Genomic DNA, 24,965 nt, shown 5'->3' with positions numbered 1-24,965 from the left:
TTGACTCATTTGACCTTTATTTTCTTATATACTCCTAGATAAAGAATAACAAGTGACCGATACCAAAACAGATAATTGCGTTTCTTCTTCGGAACCGATCAAAGAAGAGTAAGCGGAGGAGCTATCCACGGGCGGGGCTCAGTGCGTTCCGGAGGGCCTGGAATAGAGAGAGTCAATCAGTGATACAGATAATTAATCAATGATAAAAATAATCAATCATAGATGATAATCATTATCAAAAGTTCAAATTTGCAGCAAATGTTTCTATGTTGAACAAGGTAAAATAAATCTTTTTATAGATTATATATGAAATATCTGTTTTAATGTTGTTAATGTTTTTAAAATATTACTTCTTATCCTTATTTCCTTTCCTCACTGGGCTATTTTTCCCTGTTGGAGCCCTTGGCCTTATACCATCTTGCTTTTCCAACTAAGATAGTAATAATAATAATACAGTAATAATCAATCAATGATATAAAAAATTGATAAATTAATTTTCCTAAGTGATGTACACAAAGCAACTGCTCCTGTTTTGGGAGGGTTGGCAGGCCTGACATGCACCTAAGAGCAGGGCTACCAACATGTGCTAAGCTGGCCACCAATATTAAACGTCTTTAGTTCCTTGATGATTCATCATAATCATCATCTTCTATTGACGCAAAGGGCCTCGGTTAGATTTCGCCAGTCGTCTCTATCTCAATACTTCTCCATTTATCATCTACTTCTTGCTTCATAGTCCTCTGCCATGTAGGCCTGTGTCTACCAACTCTTCTAGTGCCTTGTGGAGCCCAGTTGAAAGTTTGGTGAACTAATCTCTCTTGGGGAGTGCGAGGAGCATGCCCAAACCATCTTCATCTACCCTTCAGCATGATCTCATCCACATGATTAGTGTGGTTTTATAAATTTGGCCTATACAGTCCAACACTGATTGAAGGAGGGAAGCAAGAACCGAGGTAAAATTCCAAGGCTAAGAATTAACGTACGCTGTAAAGGATTGAGGTGTACTGACGGTACATTCACCCATGGCGTAAAAAATAAAGTTGATTGCAACTTCAACAAGAGAGCGAACTGAAGCGAACTGAAGTATTTTCCCTCGCTGAAAACGTTAAAACGAGATGAAATCAGAACCATGAAGAAGAATGGATTTTAATTGCATGCATAAACCTTTCGATGCATACGGACTAACAAGTTGCAACTGAGATACTTGCAAATAATTCATATGAACAAACTTTTAATTGGACTCCCCAAAAGACCCAGGCCTGCATGGCTGAGGACTATGAAGCATTATGTAGGAGATGATGAATGGAGAAGTATTGAATTAAAAGCTTAAGATAGAGACGACTGGCGAAATCTAACCGAGGCCCTTTGCGTCAATAGGTGTGGGAGGAGGAAATGATGATGATGAACAAAGAAGTTTTTTTTTTTTTTGACAATAAAAATAAACTTTCTGGGACATACTATGTGGTCTCTAAAGACATTCCCATGAAAGGGAATATTGACTCTCCCATTAGGGCTAAAGTATAAACATACAAAGCACGGACTCGACATGTGTATAAAGGAGACCCTCGAGTTCAGGCACATTGGAACTCGACAGAGCGCCTCATAGAAAGAAACCAACAGAAGAGACGGCTTTCACCGAAAGAGAAATTTCCTGTGAGTATCATATGGTGAAGAGTTGGAAGACCCAGACCTACATGGCTGAGGACTATGAAGCGTGAAGTAGATGATGATGATTGGAGAAGTATTGATTTAAAAGCTCAAGATCGAGACGACTGTAAATATCTTAACGAGGCCCTTTGCGCCAATAGGTGCAGATGATGATTTTATGGTCTATTGGGTTTTCAAAATAAGGGTAGCTACCCAAAAAGATAGCCAAACTTCCAGACTTCTTTTGAAATACCTGTAACACAATAAAGGGAGTTAAATTCTTTATTGAAAGAAACACACTACAAAATGTACTCATTTCCGTAGTTTTTGAGGGGAAACAGTCAAACCATCCCTGCAAAACATTTTCCAACCCAAGGATGCAACAATATCAAAAGGAGTTGACGTCCAACTGATACACTACTTTCTCCGAAGGACTAGAGAGAATAAAATCCTTGAACCAAAAAAAGAATAGGAAATCAAAGAACTATTGAAAATCAGTCTAACACTATAGAGTACTAGAAAGAAGACATTCCGTAACTAAGAAACAAACTGGAATTGTTCGGTGGCTACTTTCCTCTTAAGTGTAAGGGTAGAAGAGACTCCTTAGCTATGGCAAGCCGCTCTCTAGGAGGACACTCCATAATCAAACCATTGTTCTCAGTGCCATAGCCTCTGTACTATGGTCTTCCACTGTCTTGGGGTAGAGTTCTCTTGCTTGAGGGTACACTCAAGCACACTATTCTAACTTATTTCTCTGCCTCTTGTTATTTTGAAGTTTTTATAGTTTATATATGAAAAAATTATTTCAATGTTATTGTTCTTAAACTTCTCTTGCAGTTTGTTTCCTAATATCCTTTCCTCACAGGGTTATTTTCCCTGTTGGAGCCCTTGGGCTTATAGCATCATGCTTTTCCAACTAGGGTTGTAGCTTAGCAAGTAATAACAATAACAATAAAGGATCTCCTCTTCTTCACAAGGGACATATGGAAGATGACAGACAAGAAGAAGCAAGAAAAACAAAATGCTCAGATTCTGAAGTAACATCACTGCAGACTTATCTATATTCAATTAATGTCAAACTGCAATTCTACAGCGTTAAGTATTAAGACTGCCAACCACAATTACCCAAAAGAATTCAACCAGGATTATAATGTCTTAAAAAGCAATAAAATGAAAAAAAGGTTATTCAATTAACCTTAAGACTATAACAAGAAAAATGTACCTTTATATAGAGTTGTGGTTAAGCCACACTTTACATTACTCTTACAAAAACTTAATCCTTTTACCTCCAGGCTATTTGGAACTTTGCAACCCTTAACTCCCAGGAGTTTTTTTTTTTCAAGCACATTTTGCAATATATATTTTTTAAATTGCTCTAAAAGCCTTAATTTCCATCATAGAGAGGTCAGGTTGGTCTCATTCTTTTGGAAAATGCCTGAAGTTTCTCATAAAGTTATCAAAAATATGCAAAAAAAAAATGTAAACAGCAGTTTTTTTGCAAGGACGTACCAGTACGTCCATGGGAGTAAAGGGATGAGTTTTGTGAAACGTACCAGTACGTCCATTGGGGGTAAAAGGGTTAACTTTCCCAACTATTCCCTACCAAGGTTAGTTAGCTAACTATCCTGTATCCTATTTCACCCATCTTTTCTATCAGCTAAAAATAGCAACAAATTTGGGGACAAAAAAACAAAAAATAGCAACAAATTTGGGGACAAAAAAAAAACAAAAAATAGCAACAAATTTGGGGACGAAAAACGAAGTTTTAACTGCGCAGTAGTGTATGCCTATTTCAGTGATGATGTTCCTACAACAGCAACTCCCGAGACAAAACACACAGAATCGGCCATCGAACAGAGTACATTGCATAAATATTCGTACACGTGTTCACAGAAAGTTCCTTCAAACTAATACATTTACAGCTATTTTAAAGGTCACTCACGCATGGCAAAAGCAAAGGACAGCGACAATGCCCTAGAGACTGACCATATATCCATATGATCAGCACCCAAGGCCCCCTCTCCATTAAGCTAGGATCAAGGAGGGCCAGGCAAAGGCTGCTGATGACTCAGCATGTAGACCAATAGGCTCCAACAAAACCCACATCCCAACATGGATGGCGAGGTTGCAGACGCCACGATAAACTACCAAGCTTCAGGAGGTCTTGAACTCATGTTAAATAGATTGCCAGGCATGGATGTGAACAACTAACACAGGATAACATTTCTTAAGATGTTCTAAATGAAGAGACAAAAGCTGTTATTACACAGCATCAGTCTCCTCCAAGAGATCTTATCCAAGTAAGCACTATTACCATACACAACTTGGTCCGTGACGGAAAACAAACCGTATTCAGTTATAAGCGATAAAAATTAAAACAGAATTAATACTATAATGAAAGGAGAGTGGATTCCGGAGACAAATAATATTAAATTAATTCAAGTAAATGAAGTCCTTCTGTAATAATGGCTGTATGTTTTCAGCTAAGGCACTATCCTATACTTACCATTACATAAACATTTTTCTATGTTTGGCATTACGTAGAAACAAATGCTAATACATACAGATGTTTTTTTATATAGATATTAGGGTCTGGAAATCACCATGTACAAGAAGGCTGGAAAAACGAGACCTGTTTCTGGAATCCTATGTGACAAGAGAATACTACCGAGACTTGAGGGAAAACTCCACAAGACAGTTGTAAGAACAGCAATGCTCTACGGTAAAGAGACAGCAGGTCAAAGGAAAACTGACGAGAAAAAGATGGATGTGGCAGAAATGAGAATGCTTGGGTAGATGTCTGGAGTGAAAAGAAGGGATAGAATTATGAATGACTACATCAGAGGATTAACAAAGTTTTTGGAAATATCAATAAAAAGTGTAGGAAGGAAGATTGAGATGGTTTGGACATCTACTGAGGAGGTGGGAGAGAGGAGAATCATGTGGGGAGGCATACTATGGACATCGAAGTTCAAGGTAGAAGAGGAGGAAGACCAAGAAGGAGATGGAGGGACTGTGTACGGGAGGACTAGAGAGAGCGGAGAATGAATGAAGAGGAGGCGCAAGATAGAACGACATCGAAAAGGCTCATTCGAAATGGCAACCCCATATAGAGATGTTAATAAGCCAAAGAAGAGAGCCTCGTTGGCTAAGTCAGTTGGGGTAGCAAGCTCGGACTTTGTACTAGCCTGTGGCTATCCGCGTCGACACCTCAGGATTACGTAAGTAATCAACTGTAAGGTTTGCTTAAAGCAAATAGGTGTTACAGACTAATAAACACAAAAACAAAACCACTCCAACACCTGCTCTAAAAAAATAACAGACGCCCCACACGTCTCGAACTGTCAACCTAAACTGCTTGTAGGAAGGTGAATGGTACAACACATGAACATACGCTACCAAGGTCTAAGAGATGTCTGGCAGGACAGCCGATCGGAACCACGGTCTACCCCAAAGCCAAAGAAAAATCCTTCAAAAAGAAAGCAACCATACAAATGGGAAAATTTCACATTAATAGAAGAAGAATATAGAGGATCAGGAAGTGTTATCAATTAGGTATCATACACAGTAATGCAAATTTAAACATTAAAACGAAAGTGAATGTTGTGAGAATGTCAAGGTCAGACTATGCATCATTCTTAGCGGATGTCGATGGACGTACCACAAACTTCTCTCCACAGGGGAGGTGTGGGTTACAGCATTCAACCACAGAAGATCGAAAACTTTTATACCAAAACCCTTTTCAGAATCTGAAGATGCAAATATGGGTCACTCTATACACTTTTCTATCTTCTGTATCTTCCACTTGTTTTTTAAAGTTTTTAGTTTATATATGAATGATTTATCTTATTGCTGTTATTGTTCTTTAAATATTTTAATTGTTAATCACTACTCTTGTAGTTTCATTATTTCCTTTCCTCACAGTGACATTTTCCTTGTTGGAGCCCTATGGCTTATAGCATCTTGCTTTTCCAACAAAGGTTGTAGCTTAGCAAGTAATAATAATAATAACGTTGAGATTCTGATAACGGGAAGGTATACTCGGGCAAACTTTTCTGTCTTGCACATCTAATTTCAAATTTATATGAAAAGTCTATTTTAATGCCTTTTACTGTTAAAATATTCTATATTGTTCAATACTTCTCTTGGTTTATTTCTTTATTTCCTTTCCTGACTGAGCTATTTTTCCCTGTTGGAGCCATTGTGCTTAGAGCATCCTGCTTTTCCAACTAGGGTTGTAGCTTAGCAAGCAATAATAATAATAATAGAGAAGGCCCACCATAAAAAAAATAATAAAAAATCATTAATATTACAGCGTACAACATCTATATAATATACACACTCCCTGTCTGGAAGGCCGAAGAGATACTATATAATAAAATACTTAATAATAATTGTTCAAAGTTAATTACAGCAAACAGAACTAAACGGAAAGCCGACGTGGTACAAACAAGAAGAGGATTCAAATCCTGAAAAGCTTAAAACACACGAATCCTCTAACGAATATTTATCGACACTGTATACTTACTTGGCCCATTCCACGCTCAGGATGAGATGGTCGTACCCATAGCCGTTGAGAACCTGGATGGCCCTGGCGGCATCTTCCCGTCTCTGCGGATAAAATGGAAGTGTTAGTTTCAGTTTAAGGCCAATGGCTGGGAGGTGGCGAGGACATTTAGCTTTAAAGAATGGAGAAGGGATTCTTGATATTGGAAATTGAGAGAGAGAGAGAGAGAGAGAGAGAGAGAGAGAGAGAGAGAGAGAGAGAGAGAGAGAGAGAGAGAGAGAGAGAGAGAGAGAGAGAGAGAGTACATTCATATATCCATGTGATACCTTATTATAAAAATCAACTTTCAACTAACTGCATGTAAACTGTGATAGGCCACAACATACTTGTACAAATACAATGATAGGAGGATAGATGTGAGAGAGGCAAGAGAGCGTGCTAGAAATAGGAATGAATGGCGAGCGATTGTGACGCAGTTCCGGTAGGCCCTGCTGCTTCCTCCGGTGCTTTAGATGACCGCGGAGGTAGCAGCAGTAGGGGATTCAGCATTATGAAGCTTCATCTGTGGTGGATAACGGGGGAGGGTGGGCTGTGGCACCCTAGCAGTACCAGCTGAACCCGGTTGAGTCCCTTGTCAGGCTGAGAGGAACGTAGAGAGTAGAGGTCCCCTTTTTGTTTTGTTTCATTTGTTGATGTCCGCTACCCCCCAAAATTGGGGGAAGTGCCTTGGTATATGTATGTATGTAAGAAACTTTCATACCAATGCTGGTATTCTAATTTTTGTTGTGTTCTTTAAAAATATAAAACAAACAATAAAGAAAAAATCAGCAATTTTCGTTTGTTAAAACCAGCCTGGAATTAGTAAGCGCAAAGATATAGCACTAACAAATGAACTTATAAAAAGTCATGATGTTTTTACTTTTGTTAGGTCATATGATACGTCGTTTGCTAAAACTTTTGGTCAGGTGACAAAAGGAGGCTATTTTAGTATGCGATCTCAAAGTGGTGCTTTTGCCTCGGTATGCGATCTCACTTCACTTCACGGCGAAGCAAGAACCATTAGATTTTCTCAAAAAATATACATACATACATATGCCAAGGCACTTCCCCAAATTTTGGGGGAGTCGCCGACATCAAACAAATGAAACAGAAAAGGGAACCTCTCCTCTCTACGTTCATCCCAGCCTGACAAGGGACTCAACCGAGTTCAGCTGGTATTGCTAGGGGTGCCACAGCCCACCCTCCCACATTATCCACATTATATACCGGGAATAATTATCTAAGAAATAATAATCAATCATTGATGTTAGCGCGCACAGCTCAACATTACCGCTTGACAGTACATATGGGGCTTGATGTTTTTATTATATCGCAAGCGAAGCAAGCGCACCGGCGAAGCAAGAACCATTAGATTTCCTATTATTCTTGTCTGTTTTTTTACCTATTAACCCTTTTACCCCCAGGCTATTTGGAACTTTCCAACCCTTATCCCCCAAGCGTTTTTTTTTGTTTTTCAAGGACATTTTGCAATATATATTTTCTAAATTGCTCTAACAGCCTTTAATTTTCATTATAGAGAGGTCAGATTGGTCTCATTCTTTTGGAAAATGCCTGAAGTTTCTCATAAAGTTATCAAAAATATGCAAAAGAAAAAAAAAATGTAAAAATGTAAATAGCAATTTTATGCAAGGACGTACTAATACGTCCACGGGGGTAAAAGGGTTAAAAATATTGAGATGGCATACCAAAGCAAAAGAATAATTTCCGAGATCTCGTCATAAATGAGATCGCATATCAAAACAGCAACGACAAGAGAAAAAAATGACAAATTCGAAGATAATTTGTATTTTTCCTAACCATACAAACCTTAGCGATTTACATTGGGTTTACCTTTTAACGCAGCTGAAATGACGAGCCAATAGTTTTAACGAGGGTTAATTACCCCCACGCTAGTTAGCGGGGGGTAGGGGAAGGGTAGCTTGCTACCCCTCCCCCCCACACACCGGTGACTTGCTTCACTTCACTTAGAGGTAGGACTTGACTTGGGGGTCAGGGCTGGCGGGCACTTATGTGTAAATAGCTAAGGTTTGTATGGTTAGGAAAAATACAAATTATCTTCAAATTTGTCATTTGTTCCGTAACCGAAATACAAACCACACTATTTACATTGGGTGACTTACCCCTTAGGAGGGGTGGAAAGTCCCCAGCCTTACTGACTTCGGCTTGCCCGGGGGCTCAATCCCTCAGTGAGCAGCACTAGAGAAAAGGAGCCCCTGCACCTCACAAGTTCCTAGCATCGCCAGGAACGAGTGGCCTACATAAGCAGTGTGTGGAGGAAAGTGTGACTCGTCCTATGAAGTTGACCTTGAGACCTTTAGATAGGAATCTAGGATAGGACGTTCCCAATACCACCTCGTCAGGGTATGGGGGAGGCAACAGTATTAAGCTTAATACTAGGAGCACAAAGAAGCATGGGTTACCTGCAGAGGTCGAGGTCAGCTATGTGAGGACCAGGATGCTGCTTCCCCAAGAGAGGGGAGAATGAAGAAAGAAGTAAGGGTCAGACATACTCTTTCATTCACGCAGACTAAGACCGGGTAACAACGCCCTCAACCTACTGCTACTTGTCCAAAAAGGAGCCTGAGGTTAGACCAGCTGTTGTGCAGCCACCGCAGGGCCGATAAAAAACGTATCAAGGCTCCTGTGGGTCACGTCTTGCAGGTAGTGGGCTGTGAAGGTCATCTGACGCTTCCAGACCCCAGCTTGAAGTACCTGCGTCACAGAGAAGTTTCTCTTGAAGGCCAGGGATGTAGCAACACCCGACATCGTGTGCCCGAGGGCGACGTGACGGAGGAGGGTCTGGATTCAAGGCATGGTGGATAACCCTTCGAATCCAAGCTGAGATGGTGTTCCTGGTGACCCTCCTCTTAGTCCTGCCTGTGCTCACAAACAAAGCTCGCACTTGAGGACGGACTGCAGCCGTTCTCTTCAAGTAGTGCCTCAGACACCTCACTGGACATAGTAGCAGCTGGTCTGGGTCGCTTGTTACAGAACGGAGACTCGGGATCCTGAAAGAGTCGAAGCGAGGATCCGGCACTCCAGGATTCTGAGTCTTGGCAACAAACTCAGGGACGAACCTGAACGTTACCTCCCCCCATCCCCTTGAATGGGCGATGTCGTACGAGAGACCATGAAGCCAAAGCGAGTAGGAAAGCCATCTTCCAAGACAGGTGGCGATCGGAGGCCTGGCGTAATGGTTCGAAGGGAGGTCTCTTCAGAGCCCTGAGGACTCGAACCACGTTCCAAGGAGGAAGTCTCACTTCCGACTGGGGGCAGGTAAGCTCATAGCTACGTATGAGTAAAGAGAGTTCTAGCGATGAAGAAATATCCACGCCCTTCAGCCTCAAGGCCAAGCTTAAGGCTGAGCGATAGCCTTTCACTGCCGAGACAGAAAGGCGCATTTCTTCCCGCAGATAAACGAGAAAGTCCACTATTGCTGGAATAGTGGCATCGAGTGGAGAGATACCCCTCCTACGACACCAACCACAAAAGACTCTCCACTTTGCTTGGTAGACTCCCTCAGAGGACCTTCGCAGGTGCCGAGACATTCTCTCCGCAACCTGTTGCGAAAAGCCTCTCTCCGTGAGGAGACGCTGGATAGTCTCCAGGCGTGAAGCCGAAGCGAGGCCACGGCCTTGTGAGGAACACCGGAGTGGGGTTGACTGAGAAGCTCGTGTCGTGGAGGAAGTTCCCTCGGGAGCTCCGTCAGGAGCTGCAGAAGGTCCGGGAACCATTCCGCGTGATGCCATAGCGGAGCTACCAGAGTCATCGAACAGTTGACCGATAGTCTGGTCCTGTTGAGCACCCTTCTCATAAGACAGAACGGTGGGAAGGAGTACACGTCGATGTTGTCCCACCGTTGCTGGAAGGCATCTTGCCAGAGTGCCTTGGGGTCCGGGACTAGGGAGCAGTACTGGGGCAGCTTGAAGTTCAACGCTGTCGCGAACAAGTCCACAGTTGAGGAACCCCACAAAGTCAGGACTTTGTTGGCTATCTGAGGATCCAAAGACCACTCGGTACTCACTATCTGCGAGGCCCTGCTCAGACTGTCGGCAAGCACATTCCTCTAGCCAGGAATGAAGCGAGCTGATAGTGTTATTGAGTGGATTTCGGTCCACCTCAGAATCTCTACTGCAAGATGGGATAGCTGCTGCGAAAAAGTGCCTCCCTGCTTGTTGATATAAGCCACTACCGTGGTGTTGTCGCTCATCACCACCACGGAGTGACCCGCCAGGGACCGTTGGAACTGCTGAAGAGCCAGAAAGACGGCCTTCAATTCTAGCAGGTTGATGTGTAGGCACTTTTCTGATTCTGACCAAAGGCCTGAGGCCCTCTGGTTCAGAACGTGCGCCCCCCACCCTTCTTTTGACGCGTCCGAAAACAGAGTCAATTCCGGGGGGAGGACGAGAAGACTCACTCCCTTCCGCAGGTTCTCGTCGACCAGCCACCACCGCAAGTCCGTCTGTTCCAAAGACCCCATCGGGATCAGAATGTCCGGAGAATCGGATCCTTGATTCCACCGGGACTTGAGCCGCCACTGTAGGGATCTCATCCTGAGGCGGCTGTTTGGAACCAAACGAGCCAGGGAGGATAGGTGACCTAAGAGACGCAACCACGATTGGGCGGGGAGCTCTTCTCGCCTGAGGAAGGGTTCCGCCACCCTCCTCAGCCTTGCTATCCGGTCGTCTGATGGAAAGGCTTTGTGGAGATTGGTGTCTATTAGCATGCCTAGATAAACCAGTAGTTGGGACGGCTGCAGAGTGGACTTCTCGAGGTTTACCACGATCCCCAGATCCTGGCAAAGATCCAGAAGCCTGTCTCGGTGCCGAAGAAGAGTCAACTCCGAGTCTACTAGGATCAGCCAATCGTCCAGATAAAGAAGGAGACGAATGCCGTTCCTGTGCGCCCAAGATGAAATCAGGGTGAACACCCTGGTGAACCCCTGAGGAGCTGTGGAGAGACCGAAACACAGCACCTTGAACTGGTAGATCTTGTCGTCTAGGCAGAATCTCAGATACTTCCTGGAAGACGGATGGATTGGGATCTGGAAGTACGCGTCCTTTAGATCCAGTGTGCACATGAAGTCTTGTGGTCTCACCGCAAGTCTGACCGTGTCTGCTGTCTCCATGCTGAACCAGGTTTGCTTGACAAACCCATTCAGAGCCGAGAGGTCGATGACAGGTCTCCAGCTTCCAGACGCCTTCTTTACAAGAAAGAGTCGACTGAAGAAGCCTGGGGAGCCGTCGACGACCTCCTGGAGAGCACCCTTCTCGAGCATAGTCTCGACTTCGGCCCGAAGGGCCAGCCCCTTTGCCGACCCCGTGGCATAGGAGCTCAACGACACTGGATTCGCTGTCAGGGGAGGTTGAGATGTTGTGAATGGGACGCGATAGCCTTGGCCGATCACTGAGACCGTCCAAGCATCGGCCCCGTGTTGCTGCCACCGGCGGACGCAACGCTGAAGGCATCCCGCCACAGGTGGACACGCAGGGGGACTGCCACCCCTAGGGCTTGCGTCCGCGGCCGCCACCCCTAGGAGTCTTGCCTCCCCTGGAGGACTTACCGCCCCTCTTGACCTTGGCTGGAAAGGGCTGGGGCTTAGACACCACCTTCTTAACTGCCGGTGCCTGCTTCGGAGCCTTACGAGGCTGCTGCTGCTGTTGCGGCGGAGCTGGAGGCTTATAGGGCCGAGCTGTAAGGGCCCTATGGAGGAGGGAGTCCGTGCTGGATTTCCTCCACCTCTCAGCCGTTCGCTCCATGTCCTGAGGCTCAAACAGGTTCTCCCCAAGAGGGGAAGCATGTCTGAGCCTACACACATCCACGGCGGGGACCTTCGGATGGAATCTCTCGGTCACAGCATCGCGCCGCTTTAACACCGAGTTGGCCCACAGGGTGGTGACTTGGTGCGCCAAAAACTCGATGGAGCGGGTGCCCGAGAGTAAGAAAGTCTCCAGGGCCTTCCTATTGGTCTCCTTAGACAAGTCCTTGGAGCGCAATAGGATGCCCAGAGTTCCTAGCCAAAAGTCCAGCCACGAAGTGGCCTGCATGGCACACTTCGCAACCTTTTCATGGCTAAGGATCTCTGCCGCCGAGAACGACACCTGCTGGGCAGAGAGCTTCTCAAGGGGAACTCCCTTCGCCAGCTCCTCCACGGAGTGATGGAGAGGAAGAGCGAGGCTGGACTCACCCAAGATCTCAAAATACCTCCTCTGCTGAAGGCGAGGAGGAGGGATGAGCTTGTTCCCGGCAGAGGAATGACTGGAGGAAGCAAGAATCGCGAGCTGAGCGTTGGCCCTAGCTCTGGCACTCTTCAGACCCCGAGACCAGGGCAGAGCCGCACTGGACTTATGGGCCTTCAGAACGTCAAACACTTCGTCCAAGATAGTGTCCTTGCCTTCATGGGGGGCGATCATGGGGTCCATAAGCCCGTTAAGTTGCCTTATCAGGCTCAGGGCCTGCCAGAAAGCATATTCGGATTCCTGCTGATCTCCTCCTTGCGGGCTGGCAGCTAAGTCTCCTGTCCCCGGAATCTCTTCCTGGGGTGAAGCATGGACGTTCCCCTGGGGAGCCGCGGGTTCCTGGCGAATCCTCGAAGATGATTTCGGGACGGTCTTGGAGTCCTTGGATTCCCTCCTGGGAGGGATACAGGATCCCAACAAAGAGGTTTGAAGAGACCCTTCCACACGAGACGACTCCCCTCCATGAAGCGAAGTCTCCCCCTTGGTGCCGAGGGGAAGGCTACCGCTTCACTGAACTCACCCGAGGACGGAAAAGCCTCGTCCACGGGAGAAGGAGACAACGCTCGAGCAAGAGAAAGGGGCTTCGCGACAGACCTCTTGGGAACCAACTTCGCCCTGGGGGAAGTCACCACGAAGTCCACTCCTCTCTTTCTCTTCAGCGTAGGAGAGGCAGCCGTTGGTTTGTTGCCCTGATTGGCGAGTGCTGGTTTCATTACCCTCACTAACGCCCGCATCAGAGGACCAAACCAAGTCTGTTGCTCCACGGACACAGAGTCCGAAATCCTCGCTGGAGGGAAAGGGATCGGGCGATCCTTTGGAGTGGACACGACGGTACCTGCCTGAAAAGAAGGGGGGGAAGAATGATGCACTAACCTCTCCGCAGTGTCTTCCCTGTCCTGCACAACAGTCCTGCGTTTGGATGGAGGCGATCCCGAGCGCTGTCTGGGAACACGCTTTCCTGCTGCTACCACTGGCTGCGAAATTCGCCGCGAACAATGGTCGCGCGGGCGCGCAGGCGAGCGGTCACGCAGGCGAGTGGGCGCGAGGGTGCACAGGCGAACGAGCGCGTGGCCGAGTCGGCGAACGAATGCGTTGGTGCGATGGCGAGGGAACGCGTTGCCGCGTGGGTAAGGAAGGTCGCTGGCGACGTAGGTCAGGAGACCTGTAGCGCGAGGGAGAGCGATTGTGAGCAGGCGAACGCTGACGCGCAGGTGAGCGGTGGCGCGTTGTCGCATGGTGACGCGTTGGCGAGCGATAGCGCGCAGGACGCGCAGGTGAATGATCACGCGATGGCGAGCTAGCAGATGGCGAATCATGTCCTTCCAGAATCTCTGGTCGACGACGCGTTGGAGAACGCGTGCGCGCAGGCTGTAAGTCACGCGGGCAATCCGGAGATCGCCGATGATCAGGTGATCGTTGACGCGTAGGAAAACGCTGACAAACAGGCGATACTAGGATCGTCTGTGAACGATGGCGAGCAGGTGATCGCTGGCGAGCAAGGGGGCGACGCGTGAGATCCTGTGAAGGAGCAGTTGGCGCGGCGCATTCACGAACAGGAAGAGCGTAGGCGCGTGGGCGAACATGTGCTTTAGAAACACGCGCTGGAGAACGCGGACGATGTTGAGTAGACACAAGATGAGGATCGCGAGAGAGCTCAGGAGACTGATGGCGCGCAGGGTGCCCAACAGGGACTGCAGGATGATCAGAGACCACAGGGGAGCGCTGGCGAGCAAGAGGGCGATAATCCTCAAAAAAGAGCGCTGACGAGCAGGAGAGCGCCTGTGCGCTAACACTGCAGAAGGGCGAGCAGGAGAATGCTGGCGCGCTAAGCGCTCTTCAGGAACCACAGAATGTAGAATGTCCTCAGGAGAGCGCTGACGAGGAGGGCGAACATCAGGAGAGCGCCGGCGAACAGGTGAGCGCTGACGAGCAGGAGAGCGCTGACGAGCAGGAGAGCGCCTGTGCGCTAACACTGCACATGAAAGGGAAGAATCCCTTTGCCCCGAAGGGACCGTTGCCTGTCGGGTGACGAGGTCCCCAGAAGGTGAAGTTCTAGCAGGAATAGGAGAACGGTCCGCAGAGAGGTCCAAAGGAGCAGGAGCTGTAGGCTGAGTACGACGAGGAGAGTCCCCTTCGGAGGAAGAAGATCCAAAAAGGCGCCTCTTAACCCCCTTATAAGGGGAAGGGAGGCCCTTGTGACGCAGCGGACGGTGAGCCTTACGGCGAAGGCGGCCAAGGGGAAGATCGTCAGGACCATCAGTCCTCCGAAGGGGAGTCTCAGTCAAGGCACTCCCTTAGAGGGAAGCTGAACAGCAGAAGTGCCCGTAGGACTCACTTCCCCCTTCGAAGGATGTACGGAAGGGGGAGGAGAGCCGTCAGCATCAACATCCTCTACTGCACCTGCAGAGGATTGCCCCGCCCCGTCGGAGGCCTCTGCCACAACGACGTCGACGATAGACAGAGGGTCTACCTCTGCTACCGCCGGCGACTGCTTAATGGCAGCCCCCACCGAGACAAGGTCAATCAAGGCGACCCTGGAGGGCAAGCCCTTAAGCCCCAGGGAAGCCCAAATCTGTAAAAGATCATCATTAGACAAGGAGTTATCAATGGTCTCCCCCGGAGGAGGAGGGGGAACCGCCCCGCTATGGGAGGCGACGCCCTCTCCCCCCACCCAAGGTCGGGAAACAGAACTAGGGCCTGCGCTACCACTCGGCCGACTCTCCTTAGGAGCCGGACGAGGGGACGAAAGAAGAGTCCCGAGAACTCTCCTCCTTCAAGGCAACCCCCAAAGGAGAACGGTCTCTCTTGGACTTCTTCTTAAGCCGGCGGCCAAACCTCTCCCACTGGGAGGCAGACCACTCCCTACACTCACTGCACATGTTTTCCTGGTCACACCGTCGGCCCCGACACTGAGGGCAAAGGGTGTGAGGATCCGTATCCAAGGCCGACATAAAGGTCCCACAAGGGCGGCCGGCAACACCAAGGCACGTACGCATAGCAAAGATAAAATAGGTAGTCAACTTCAAACACACACACAAGCTGTAGAGAAAAAGCAGAAAAAAGATTAAAGGCTGTCAACAAGGATGATGGACAGACACGTCTGTTCATCGCCGAGCCAAAAGTGAAGTGAAGCAAGTCACCGGTGTGTGTGGGGGGGAGGGGTAGCAAGCTACCCTTCCCCTACCCTCCGCTAACTAGCGCGGGGGTAATTAACCCTCGTTAAAACTATTGGCTAGTCATTTCAGCTGCGCTAAAAGGTAAACCCAATGTAAATAGCGTGGTTTGTATTTCGGTTACGGAACAAAGTTATTTTCAAAGCCAAGTCTACTAGTTAATATGAAATGTATAACAGAATATCCAAGTATCTGTTTGTAAGTTAAATTCTGTTAAATAGTCGGGTTTCATAATAGATGTCAGGTTACTAAAAATTTTGTTATGCTTACTGTAATAACCCTTTTACCCCCAAAGGACGTACTGGTACGTTTCACAAAACTCATCCCTTTACCCCCATGGACGTACCGGTACGTCCTTGCAAAAAAATGCTATAAATGTTTTTTTTTTTCATATTTTTGATAATTTTTTGAGAAACTTCAGGCATTTTCCAAGTGAATGAGACCAACCTGACCTCTCTATGACGAAAATTAAGGCTGTTAGAGCAATTTAAAAAAAATATACTGCAAAATGTGCTGGGAAAAAAATAACACCTTGGGGGTTAAGGGTTGGAAATTTCCAAATAGCCTGGGGGTAAAAGGGTTAAATGATATATTGTTTTATTACAGTATCTATTTATCTTTGTTATTTTCAGTTCGATTTGCAATTGTATCTCTGAATGTTTGCACGTTGAAGACCTTCTGTAGTTTCTTTCAAGAATATGTTAACAAATTTTGGTGGTCTCTTGATAGAAGACGACATTATTATTATGTCCAGATTATGGAATGATCTTCCTAATAGGGCAGTCGAATCGGTGAAACTTCCGAAGTTCAAACTAGCAGCAGATGTTTTTATGTTGAACAGACTGACATAAGTCTCTCTTTATAGTTTATGTATGACAGACCCATTCTAAAGTTGTTACTGATCTTGAGATATCCTGTATTTTTCAATCATTATTTATCGTACAGTTTAATCATTTCATTATTTTCTTTCCTCAATGGGCTATTTTTCCTGTAGGAGCCCTTAATGGGCCTATAGCATCCTGCTTTTCCAGCTAGGGTTGTAGCTTTGCTAGTAATAACAATAATAATAAAGTTATTGCAAATGTTTTTATGTTGAAAAGGTTGACGGAAATCTCTCTTCAAAGTTTATATATGACACTATATCAACGTTGTTACTGATGCTTGTAGCATCCTGCCTTTCCAACTAGGATTGTAGTTTAGCCAGTAATAATAATAATAATAATAATAATAATAATAATAATAATAATAATAATAACAACAATAATAAACATGTTTACCTTGAAATTGATGAAAGCAAAGCCCTTAGACTGTCCGGTATTCTTGTCCTTAGCGAGGAAAATACGACTGATTTCTCCGAAGGGCCGGAAGAGTTCCTGAAGATCTTGTTCCTTCGTATTTTCGGACAGATTCGTCACCCTGACTGTCGCCGTTTCATCTGTAAATTGCATGACAGAAATGAGTGAATGGTGAACTTACAAAAGACAAATGCAGCCGTTTCTAGTCCACTGCAGGACAGAGGCCTCAGACATGTCAACTCATGTCTAGGGTTTGGCCCGTTTTCATCACCACGCTGGCTACTGCGGATTGGTGATAGCAGGAGAGTTTTGCCTGATCGCTCACAGCAAGCCATCCTAGTTATGGGTGGCCCAGACTATAGTCCATTTCTTTTAGCGAGGCATATTTGCACAGACTCGCAACAGTGCCCTTTTAGCTCGGAAAAGTTTCCTGATCGCTGATTGGTTAGAATTATCTTGTCCAACCAATCAGCGATCAGGAAACTTTTTCCGAGCTAAAAGGGCACCTCTGCAAGTGGGTGCAAATATGCCTCACTAAAGGAAATTGACTATAGTAGAGCTTTGCTGGTCGTCGCGATACGAAAACCCTTTCACCACATCAGAAAGGGATATGAAGAATACACTAAATCATAAATGCATCAATAATGTAGAATGAATTTATTGTGTCCCAGACTGACAATATAAAATAAATCTTAAAAGAACTGGAGTTATTAAACAGGGACAGAAAAGAGAAAGAACTGAAGTAAGAACGACGGACATAAATCTTAAGTACCTAGTGAACTATTAATAATACAGTTTTATTGAGTTTAAGTGGAAAGTAGTCGTCATAAATTTTACTGTTATTATCGGTTTGAAAACCTACAAAATCACAAATTTTCTAAGTTATTTGTATTTTTCATAATTCAACAAACCTGAGGCCTTTAATAGGAAAGTTTAATTGGCCTCATAATTCCTTTGATTTTTTCCTTATCTTTTATTTGTTACGTCGTAACAAATAACAAACGTAAACATAAGTTGGTCGGAAAATCTGAAATTTTCGCTCTGCAAAAAATTGATTCAAGCGCACCCAAAACTCGGCAGTTAAAGACATGTGACGAGGTGTCGGCAACAGCCGGTAGTTAGCGATGGGCAGAGAGGAAGCTCCGCCCATTCAGAGTTGAGTTTCCGCTGATCTGGCTGGAAAAGATAACGGATTTCAAGAAGTCGAGACGATGGAGAGAGAGGGAGAAGACAGTGTGACTGTTCTCGCAAGGGGTTGACTCTCTAGGGGTCCATCCTAGGGTTTACGAGGTGGACGGTAAATCTTAAGAGGACTCAGTAATGACTTGAACTTGTGGCTAGTTCCGACACGAACACAAACCCCTCGTCCTTTCAAATACGAGATTCGTGGTTAGGCAGAAAAGGGAGACCCCAGGATCAATTAGTCTGCAACACAAAAGCTCGAGAAGCTAAAAAGGTAGGAGGGAAAAGCCGGGTGGAAATGGATAAAGAGCGGTAGTTTACTAAGGAGTGTCATCTACTAACGACTGGTTTGGTCGTTGAATCTTGTTAACGAAGTAGTTAGCACAGTACAAACATTTATTAATTTTGGCGCTGATATTCCATGGGCCAGAAGATACTTTTTCAAGAATTGGTATCACCAAAATGGACATAGCCTAATATCATTCTTTAGACAGGCCTCCAGAATGTCCGGATAATAATTTGGAGTGATAGCCCTGCCTATCGACTAGCTTTGTTTTACCAACTTCAAAATCTAATGTAAGAACTTTAAATTTTCCGTCAATTTATTTTTGGGTTTGGGGAACTTTAATTCGCTGTTACTAGAGCCAATATAAAGCTAGGCTAGTAACCAACCACTTAAATTGTATGGATTGAAGCACTCTTTAGACTGAAAAGTATTTATTGCAAGTTACTTTTGAAATAGGAATGAATGGCGAGCGATTGTGACGCAGTTCCGGTAGGCCCTGCTGCTTCCTCCGGTGCCTTAGATGACCGCGGAGGTAGCAGCAGTAGGGGATTCAGCATTATGAAGCTTCATCTGTGGTGGATAATGTGGGAGGGTGGGCTGTGGCACCCTAGCAGTACCAGCTGAACTCGGTTGAGTCCCTTGTTAGGCTTGGAGGAACGTAGAGAGTAGAGGTCCCCTTTTTTTGTTTTTGTTTCATTTGTTGATGTCGGCTACCCCCCAAAGTTGGGGGAAGTGCCTTGGTATATGTATGTATGTACTTTTGAAAGTAGGTCAACAGAGGTTAAAAGGTCACAAATTTTGGGTCATGCCCAAAATAACGCCCCAACATCAATTTGTAACTCATTTTTACATTCCGACCTCGATAATTACACCAATTACTGAATTTCAAAATAAAACAAACCTTAGCGCATTTGTTTTTCTTTTAAAATCCTGTATGATAAACTAAAAGATGGCAAATCCATGCCTTCTCCATCATGAGGCTCAATACTACACAGTATTCTAGAAATTTTATTCCAGCGATTAAGAACACTGCACAGGTCTTGTCGCACCTGTCCAATGTGCAGTGTCAGAGTGGCAACAGCTGGACTAGGTTCAACATCAAAACTGGGAAGTGGCAGTAAATTACCCCGCCATTTGATTTGGGAACGGTCTATGAAGTTCTGCTCCGTTCTCTAAAAATCCTGCAGGTCCTCAATTTGAATGTGATTGCGTGTTTTAGACCAAGCACTTTATGCCAAGGTCTGCGAGGTAATATGAAAGAACCCAGAAACTTTTCACTCCATTGTAATGAGAATGGGCAAGACGTCTTCCACACACTTTGCACCATGCTTTAAGTGATTGGAAAACTATTTGGAGATGCAAGATCTTTAGAAAGATTGGAAAATGATGAAATAGGAACAATGGCAGGTGTAGTGAAGATTACAGAGATGATAAGAGTGTCACGACCGAGACGGTGTGGACTAGTGTTATGGATGGAGGGTGGGGAGGATGTGACGAGGGCTTGGGATGAATCTGTAAGTGGGAGAAGATCGAGAGGAAGTAGCGAATTAGATGGCGAGATAAGGTGAAGGATGATATGGAGAGAAGAGGTTTGGTGGAAGAGAATGCCTTTGACAGAAGGCATTGAAGAGGGCGCATCCGCCAACCGACCCCTTAACGTAGTGATAACGGCGGGGAAGAAGTAGTCTGCAAGATCTATAGGTAAAAATCGGGTGAGATAGCCGATGGTTTAATAGCATGAGTTTTTGATGGTAAGAAATACCAAAAGACCTATTTAGCTACATAAATTGATTTATGAGGCCTTCCTACGCTTAGCTTGGTGTGGGTTTGAAGCAAGGTCAAGAGAAGGAGACAAAACCAAGCTGGCTGAAACATTGCTCCGTGTGAATGACTTCGCAGGGAATATTTCTGGTGAAATCTGGCTTGAGTTCCTGAAGGTACACTTTGTTCTCATATACTACAGTATCTTCAAGAATATCAGGACTTTCTGAGAACTAAAAATAATGATATGTCAATCTTCTGGATGTCAATACGGTGGATATTGTTCTCAGGCTTGTCCGCGCATCCAGGGAAGGAGATTTTGCGCACCACCTTATGTACATCAGGTATATGACACCAAGGTGTTTTGCCTAAGACTGAATGCACGGCATGAACTGCGTACGGTACCTTCCATACTGTTTCACAGCCGTGTGTTATCTAAGCGTAGACTATCCAGCTGTTTATCAGCACTTCAGCAGGGAGGCATTTTTATATAACTTAGTTCATGCAACTGCTTTGGCAAACTCCCTTTTGACCAAACCAACGAAGAAACCATCAATAAGGACATAGAGCCTCGATGGCTAAGTCGGTTAGGTCAGCAATCTCGGACTTCGTAGAAGTATGCGGCGCGGGTTCAAATTCTGAGCCAACCAGTCAGAGAGGCGGACACTTAGCTATCCATGTAGACGCCTCCTGATTAATTATGTATTTGACGAAGAGGTTTGCTTAAAAAAAAGCAAATCGGTGTTAGAGACTAATACACACACAAACAAAGTCATTCCAAAACCTTCTAAACACATAACAGACACCTCACACGTCTCAAACTGTCGACCTAACCGCGCCAAGACTCCCCGCTGCCGGGGGGAAGAGCACTGGTGACTGGTAAAACACGTGAACATACGCTACCGGGGTCTAAGCAATATCAAGCAGGGCAGCTGATCGGGACTACAGTCTACGCTAAAGCCAAAGCAAAGTCCTTCAAAAGGATGGCAACTGTGCTTACCCCCATACAATATGGGAGAAAAGCATATTAATAGAATAATAATAAGGACATCCAAACTCCTGGTGGTACTACTGAATTCAGTTTGAAAGGAAGGCTGTGAAGAAATAATATCTGGATCCTGAATACAGGAATGTCTTCTCAAGAAAGCAAAGGGAAATGATCGGCCTTGGGGGGCCTTCCATTAAACCACACAGATTTACAACCAACCAAGATATTACAGAATGAGGCAGACATCGAGACTCTTGTCAACCTAACAGAGGACGGCTGGATTAACGGATTCAGGTACGGTCAAAATGGTCTTGTCAATCTAGCCACGGCGGCCACAGCAGCCACGGAAACTGTATGCGACCTGACTAATGCGTAAGAGGATGGCGGTGAGGAATTCGAGAAATTCAGAACTCGGATTTTAGAAAGCTACAATTGACTTCTTTGCAACATTGATGAAGCAGAAACTGAAGACCTTCAGTGATGTGTATGCAAAGATGGTGACATGCAAAGGAAAGGAAATAGTCCTCAAAGCAGACAGAAATCTCTTTGGACATGTCATTGTTGTACTGACAAGGCAATTTGAGATGAAACAAGTGCTGAGTCATGGACGCTCGCAAATGGGGATGTGTCACTTGGATAAACTGACAAGGAGAAATTCATGAATGACTAGGACAGAATGTGCTTTGAAAACACCTATCACCTATTAGGGGGAGAAGATTAAGAGAAAGGCAGAGAATTAAAGTTTGCTTTTGTATTCAAAGGTTAGGTTGGAAATCCTATAATTTTAAGAGGATTTTGCTACAACCAGTCTATTTAGCATGTGGCGGTAGGGGTGCATACTTTGCCCCTACATGACGAACAACGCGAGATGTGGGTCAACCTCGGGCTTCGAAAGGAAAGCCCCACAAGACTTACCGGCCACAGGCCCAGGGCAACGGCGGGGATGCTCCATAATGAAAACACTAACACACCAAGAGACACAGGGACACAAGGGAAAGGGGTAACGGGCACAGGAACCACGTGGTGAACACAAAGGGTCGGGGACACAAAGGGTCGCACTGGGTAAGAGAGAGCGCGGCGAGATGTGAATCACGTCGCGACCAGAAACTTACTGAGGAGCACGACCTGAACTAGCACGCTCTCCGACCCCGGGTCGCCTCAGGGTGCGTATCACTACGCCTGAGGTCACCCATAGAAAATGGGAATAGGGTAAACTACACAAAATTCTGGTCGGTTGGGAAAGAGTTACCAGTAATTCCTAAGAGTTCTAGGTAAGTACTCTGTGTTGGAACAAAGATAGTTTTATTTTTATCAACCACTGTTTTGGAAGATGAGGAACCTCTTAGGCAGGAAGATCAAGACGAAGCAGAGAATTAGATGGCGAGGTAAGGTGAAGGATGATATGGAGAGAAGAGGTTTGGTGGAAGAGGATGCCTTTGACAGAGGCACTGCAATGGCTGCATGAGGCAACCGGCCCCTTAATGTAGGGATAATGATGGGAAAGAAGATAGCACAGAATGTACCAGTGGTTGAAGCTTTCTATGAAAAGTCCGCTTCCATTGTTCACGCTATGTGCACTAAACAGAAAGTGGAGGGTTGCCAATGAAAATTCAGTGACATTGCCAAGGTGTTGAAGAGACTTCTTCAAGGAGACAAAAGTGATAAGGTCAATGTAGTGTTTGATATCTATCGAGATAGATCAATTAAAGATGCAGGAACAGAGATAGAGTAGAAGGATATGAATGAAGTGTAGCTAGGGGCCGACAGAACGCGACAAAGACCCCTAAGGTAATAGCTTCAGCCCAACACATGAGGCACACCTATGGCACTAACACTAACAAATTCAAGTATTGGTTAAGTTAACTATCACAGACAACTTTTTAAAACGGTCATATATCAACTAACTGTTGATAACTGTCCTCGCCTTTAATGGATGAGAGGGACCAGATGCATATAGCTTTGAATAACAATCACCTATGACTTGACTGTAGATAACTGTCCCCTCCTAGATGACAGGGACCAAATAGATATTGTTTTGCATTGACAACAACTGTCCCCTCCTAGATGACACGGACCAAATAGATATTGTTTTGCATTGCCAATAACTGTCCCCTCCTAGATAACAGGGACCAAATAGATATTGTTCTGCATTGCCAATAACTGTCCCCTCCTAGATAACAGGGACTAAATAGATATTGTTTTGCATTGCCAATAACTGTCTCCTCCTAGATGACACGGACCAAATAGATTTTGTTTTGCATTGCCAATAACTGTCCCCTCCTAAATGAGACGGACCAAATAGATATTGTTTTGCATTGCCAATAACTGTCTCCTCCTAGATGACACGGACCAAATAGATTTTGTTTTGCATTGCCAATAACTGTCCCCTCCTAAATGAGACGGACCAAATAGATATTGTTTTGCATTGCCAATAACTGTCCCCTAATAGATGACACGGACCAAATAGATAAAGTTTTGCATTTACAATAACTGTCCCCTACTAGATGACACGGACCAAATAGATAAAGTTTTGCATTTACAATAACTGTCCCCTACTAGATGACACGGACCAAATAGATAAAAGTTTTGCATTGACGTAAGAACAACTACTATATAATCATATTCAAATCCACACACCATCAAAGTATTATAAGATCAATCATTTCTCTTCAAAGGCAAAGCAAAGCAGCAGCATCATGAAAAAGCATCATGAAAAAGCATCACTCTTATTTCATTTCCACACAACAGAAAGAATATTTGCTCTCTATGTGTCAAGGCAAATTTACCTCTACCTCTCGCCGACATCATTGATTCTCCTTTCTTCGATGCTCCCATCCTCATCGAGGGCGGCACGTACTTCCCGGGGCCGTCCGTCGAGCCCATCTTGCCCTTGTCGGCCTGGCCCTGGGCCGGGGCGCCTTCCTCTTCACCCTTCTCTTCGCCCTGTGGGGAAAGAAGGAGCAGGTTAGTGAAAAGCATTCGTTTACGCACCTCTCTTCCTTCAAGCTGTCGGTGGTAATCTTCCAATTGCTTCTAAATTATGACGAAAATTTCTTTCTCAAATTTCAAATTGAGTAAAAATTTCTTTCTTAAATTTTGAATCGAGTAATTTCTAAACTCCAAATTATGACTAAAATTGAAAAAGAAAGAACTGAATAATGTAAAGCCTTAGTTTTTTCTTTCTCTTGTTTTCAAATTATGACTAAAATTTCTTTCTTAAATTCCAAATTACGACAAATCTTTTAGTAAGAAGCCCTCAACTTTCTATCTCTCTACCTCCGAGATGTCTGTGGTCATCCCCAAACTGCTTTCAAACTATAACTATAAATTCTTTTTTTAAATATAAAACATCAAATGCAATATTGCAAAACTCCATTTCCCAAACTGGCAGGTTACTTCACCTCTCTATCTAACAGATCTATTGTTTTGTTTACTTTAACCCTTTTACCCACAAAGGACGTACTGGTACTTTTTACAAAACTCATCCCTTTACCCCCATGGACGTACTGATACTTTTTACAAAACTCATCCCTTTACCCCCATGGACGTACTGATACTTTTTACAAAACTCATCCCTTTACCCCCATGGACGTACTGATACTTTTTACAAAACTCATCCCTTTACCCCCATGGACGTACTGATACTTTTTACAAAACTCATCCCTTTACCCCCATGGACGTACTGATACTTTTTACAAAACTCATCCCTTTACCCCCATGGACGTACTGGTACTTTTTACAAAACTCATCCCTTTACCCCCATGGACGTACCGGTATGTCCTTGCAAAAAACTGCTATTTACATTTTTTTTTCCTATTTTTGATAAT

At 44.9% G+C, this 24,965-nt stretch overlaps 1 protein-coding gene across 2 annotated transcripts in view; it reads right to left on the bottom strand.

Annotated features, from left to right (window-relative positions):
- The window catches only part of LOC137618820 (eukaryotic translation initiation factor 3 subunit G-like), a 64,222-nt gene continuing 39,257 nt past the window's right edge, over positions 1–24,965 (bottom strand). Inside the window, exons 6-9 of one of the 2 annotated variants that reach the window (XM_068349028.1) lie at positions 23,925–24,081; positions 16,904–17,061; positions 6,176–6,258; positions 1–157 (exon numbers count right to left, since the gene is read on the bottom strand). In XM_068349028.1, the coding sequence (XP_068205129.1) occupies positions 139–157; positions 6,176–6,258; positions 16,904–17,061; positions 23,925–24,081 (417 nt within the window). In that variant the 3' untranslated portion in view covers positions 1–138. The remainder of the gene's footprint in view (positions 158–6,175; positions 6,259–16,903; positions 17,062–23,924; positions 24,082–24,965) is intronic. The other variant, XM_068349029.1, reaches the window with a different exon arrangement.

The sequence above is a fragment of the Palaemon carinicauda genome, chromosome 25 (assembly GCF_036898095.1).
Source record: "Palaemon carinicauda isolate YSFRI2023 chromosome 25, ASM3689809v2, whole genome shotgun sequence".
Lineage (NCBI taxonomy): Eukaryota > Metazoa > Arthropoda > Malacostraca > Decapoda > Palaemonidae > Palaemon > Palaemon carinicauda.
The sequence above is the reverse complement of the archived record's forward strand: the minus strand, read 5'-3'. Positions and strand labels throughout refer to the sequence as shown.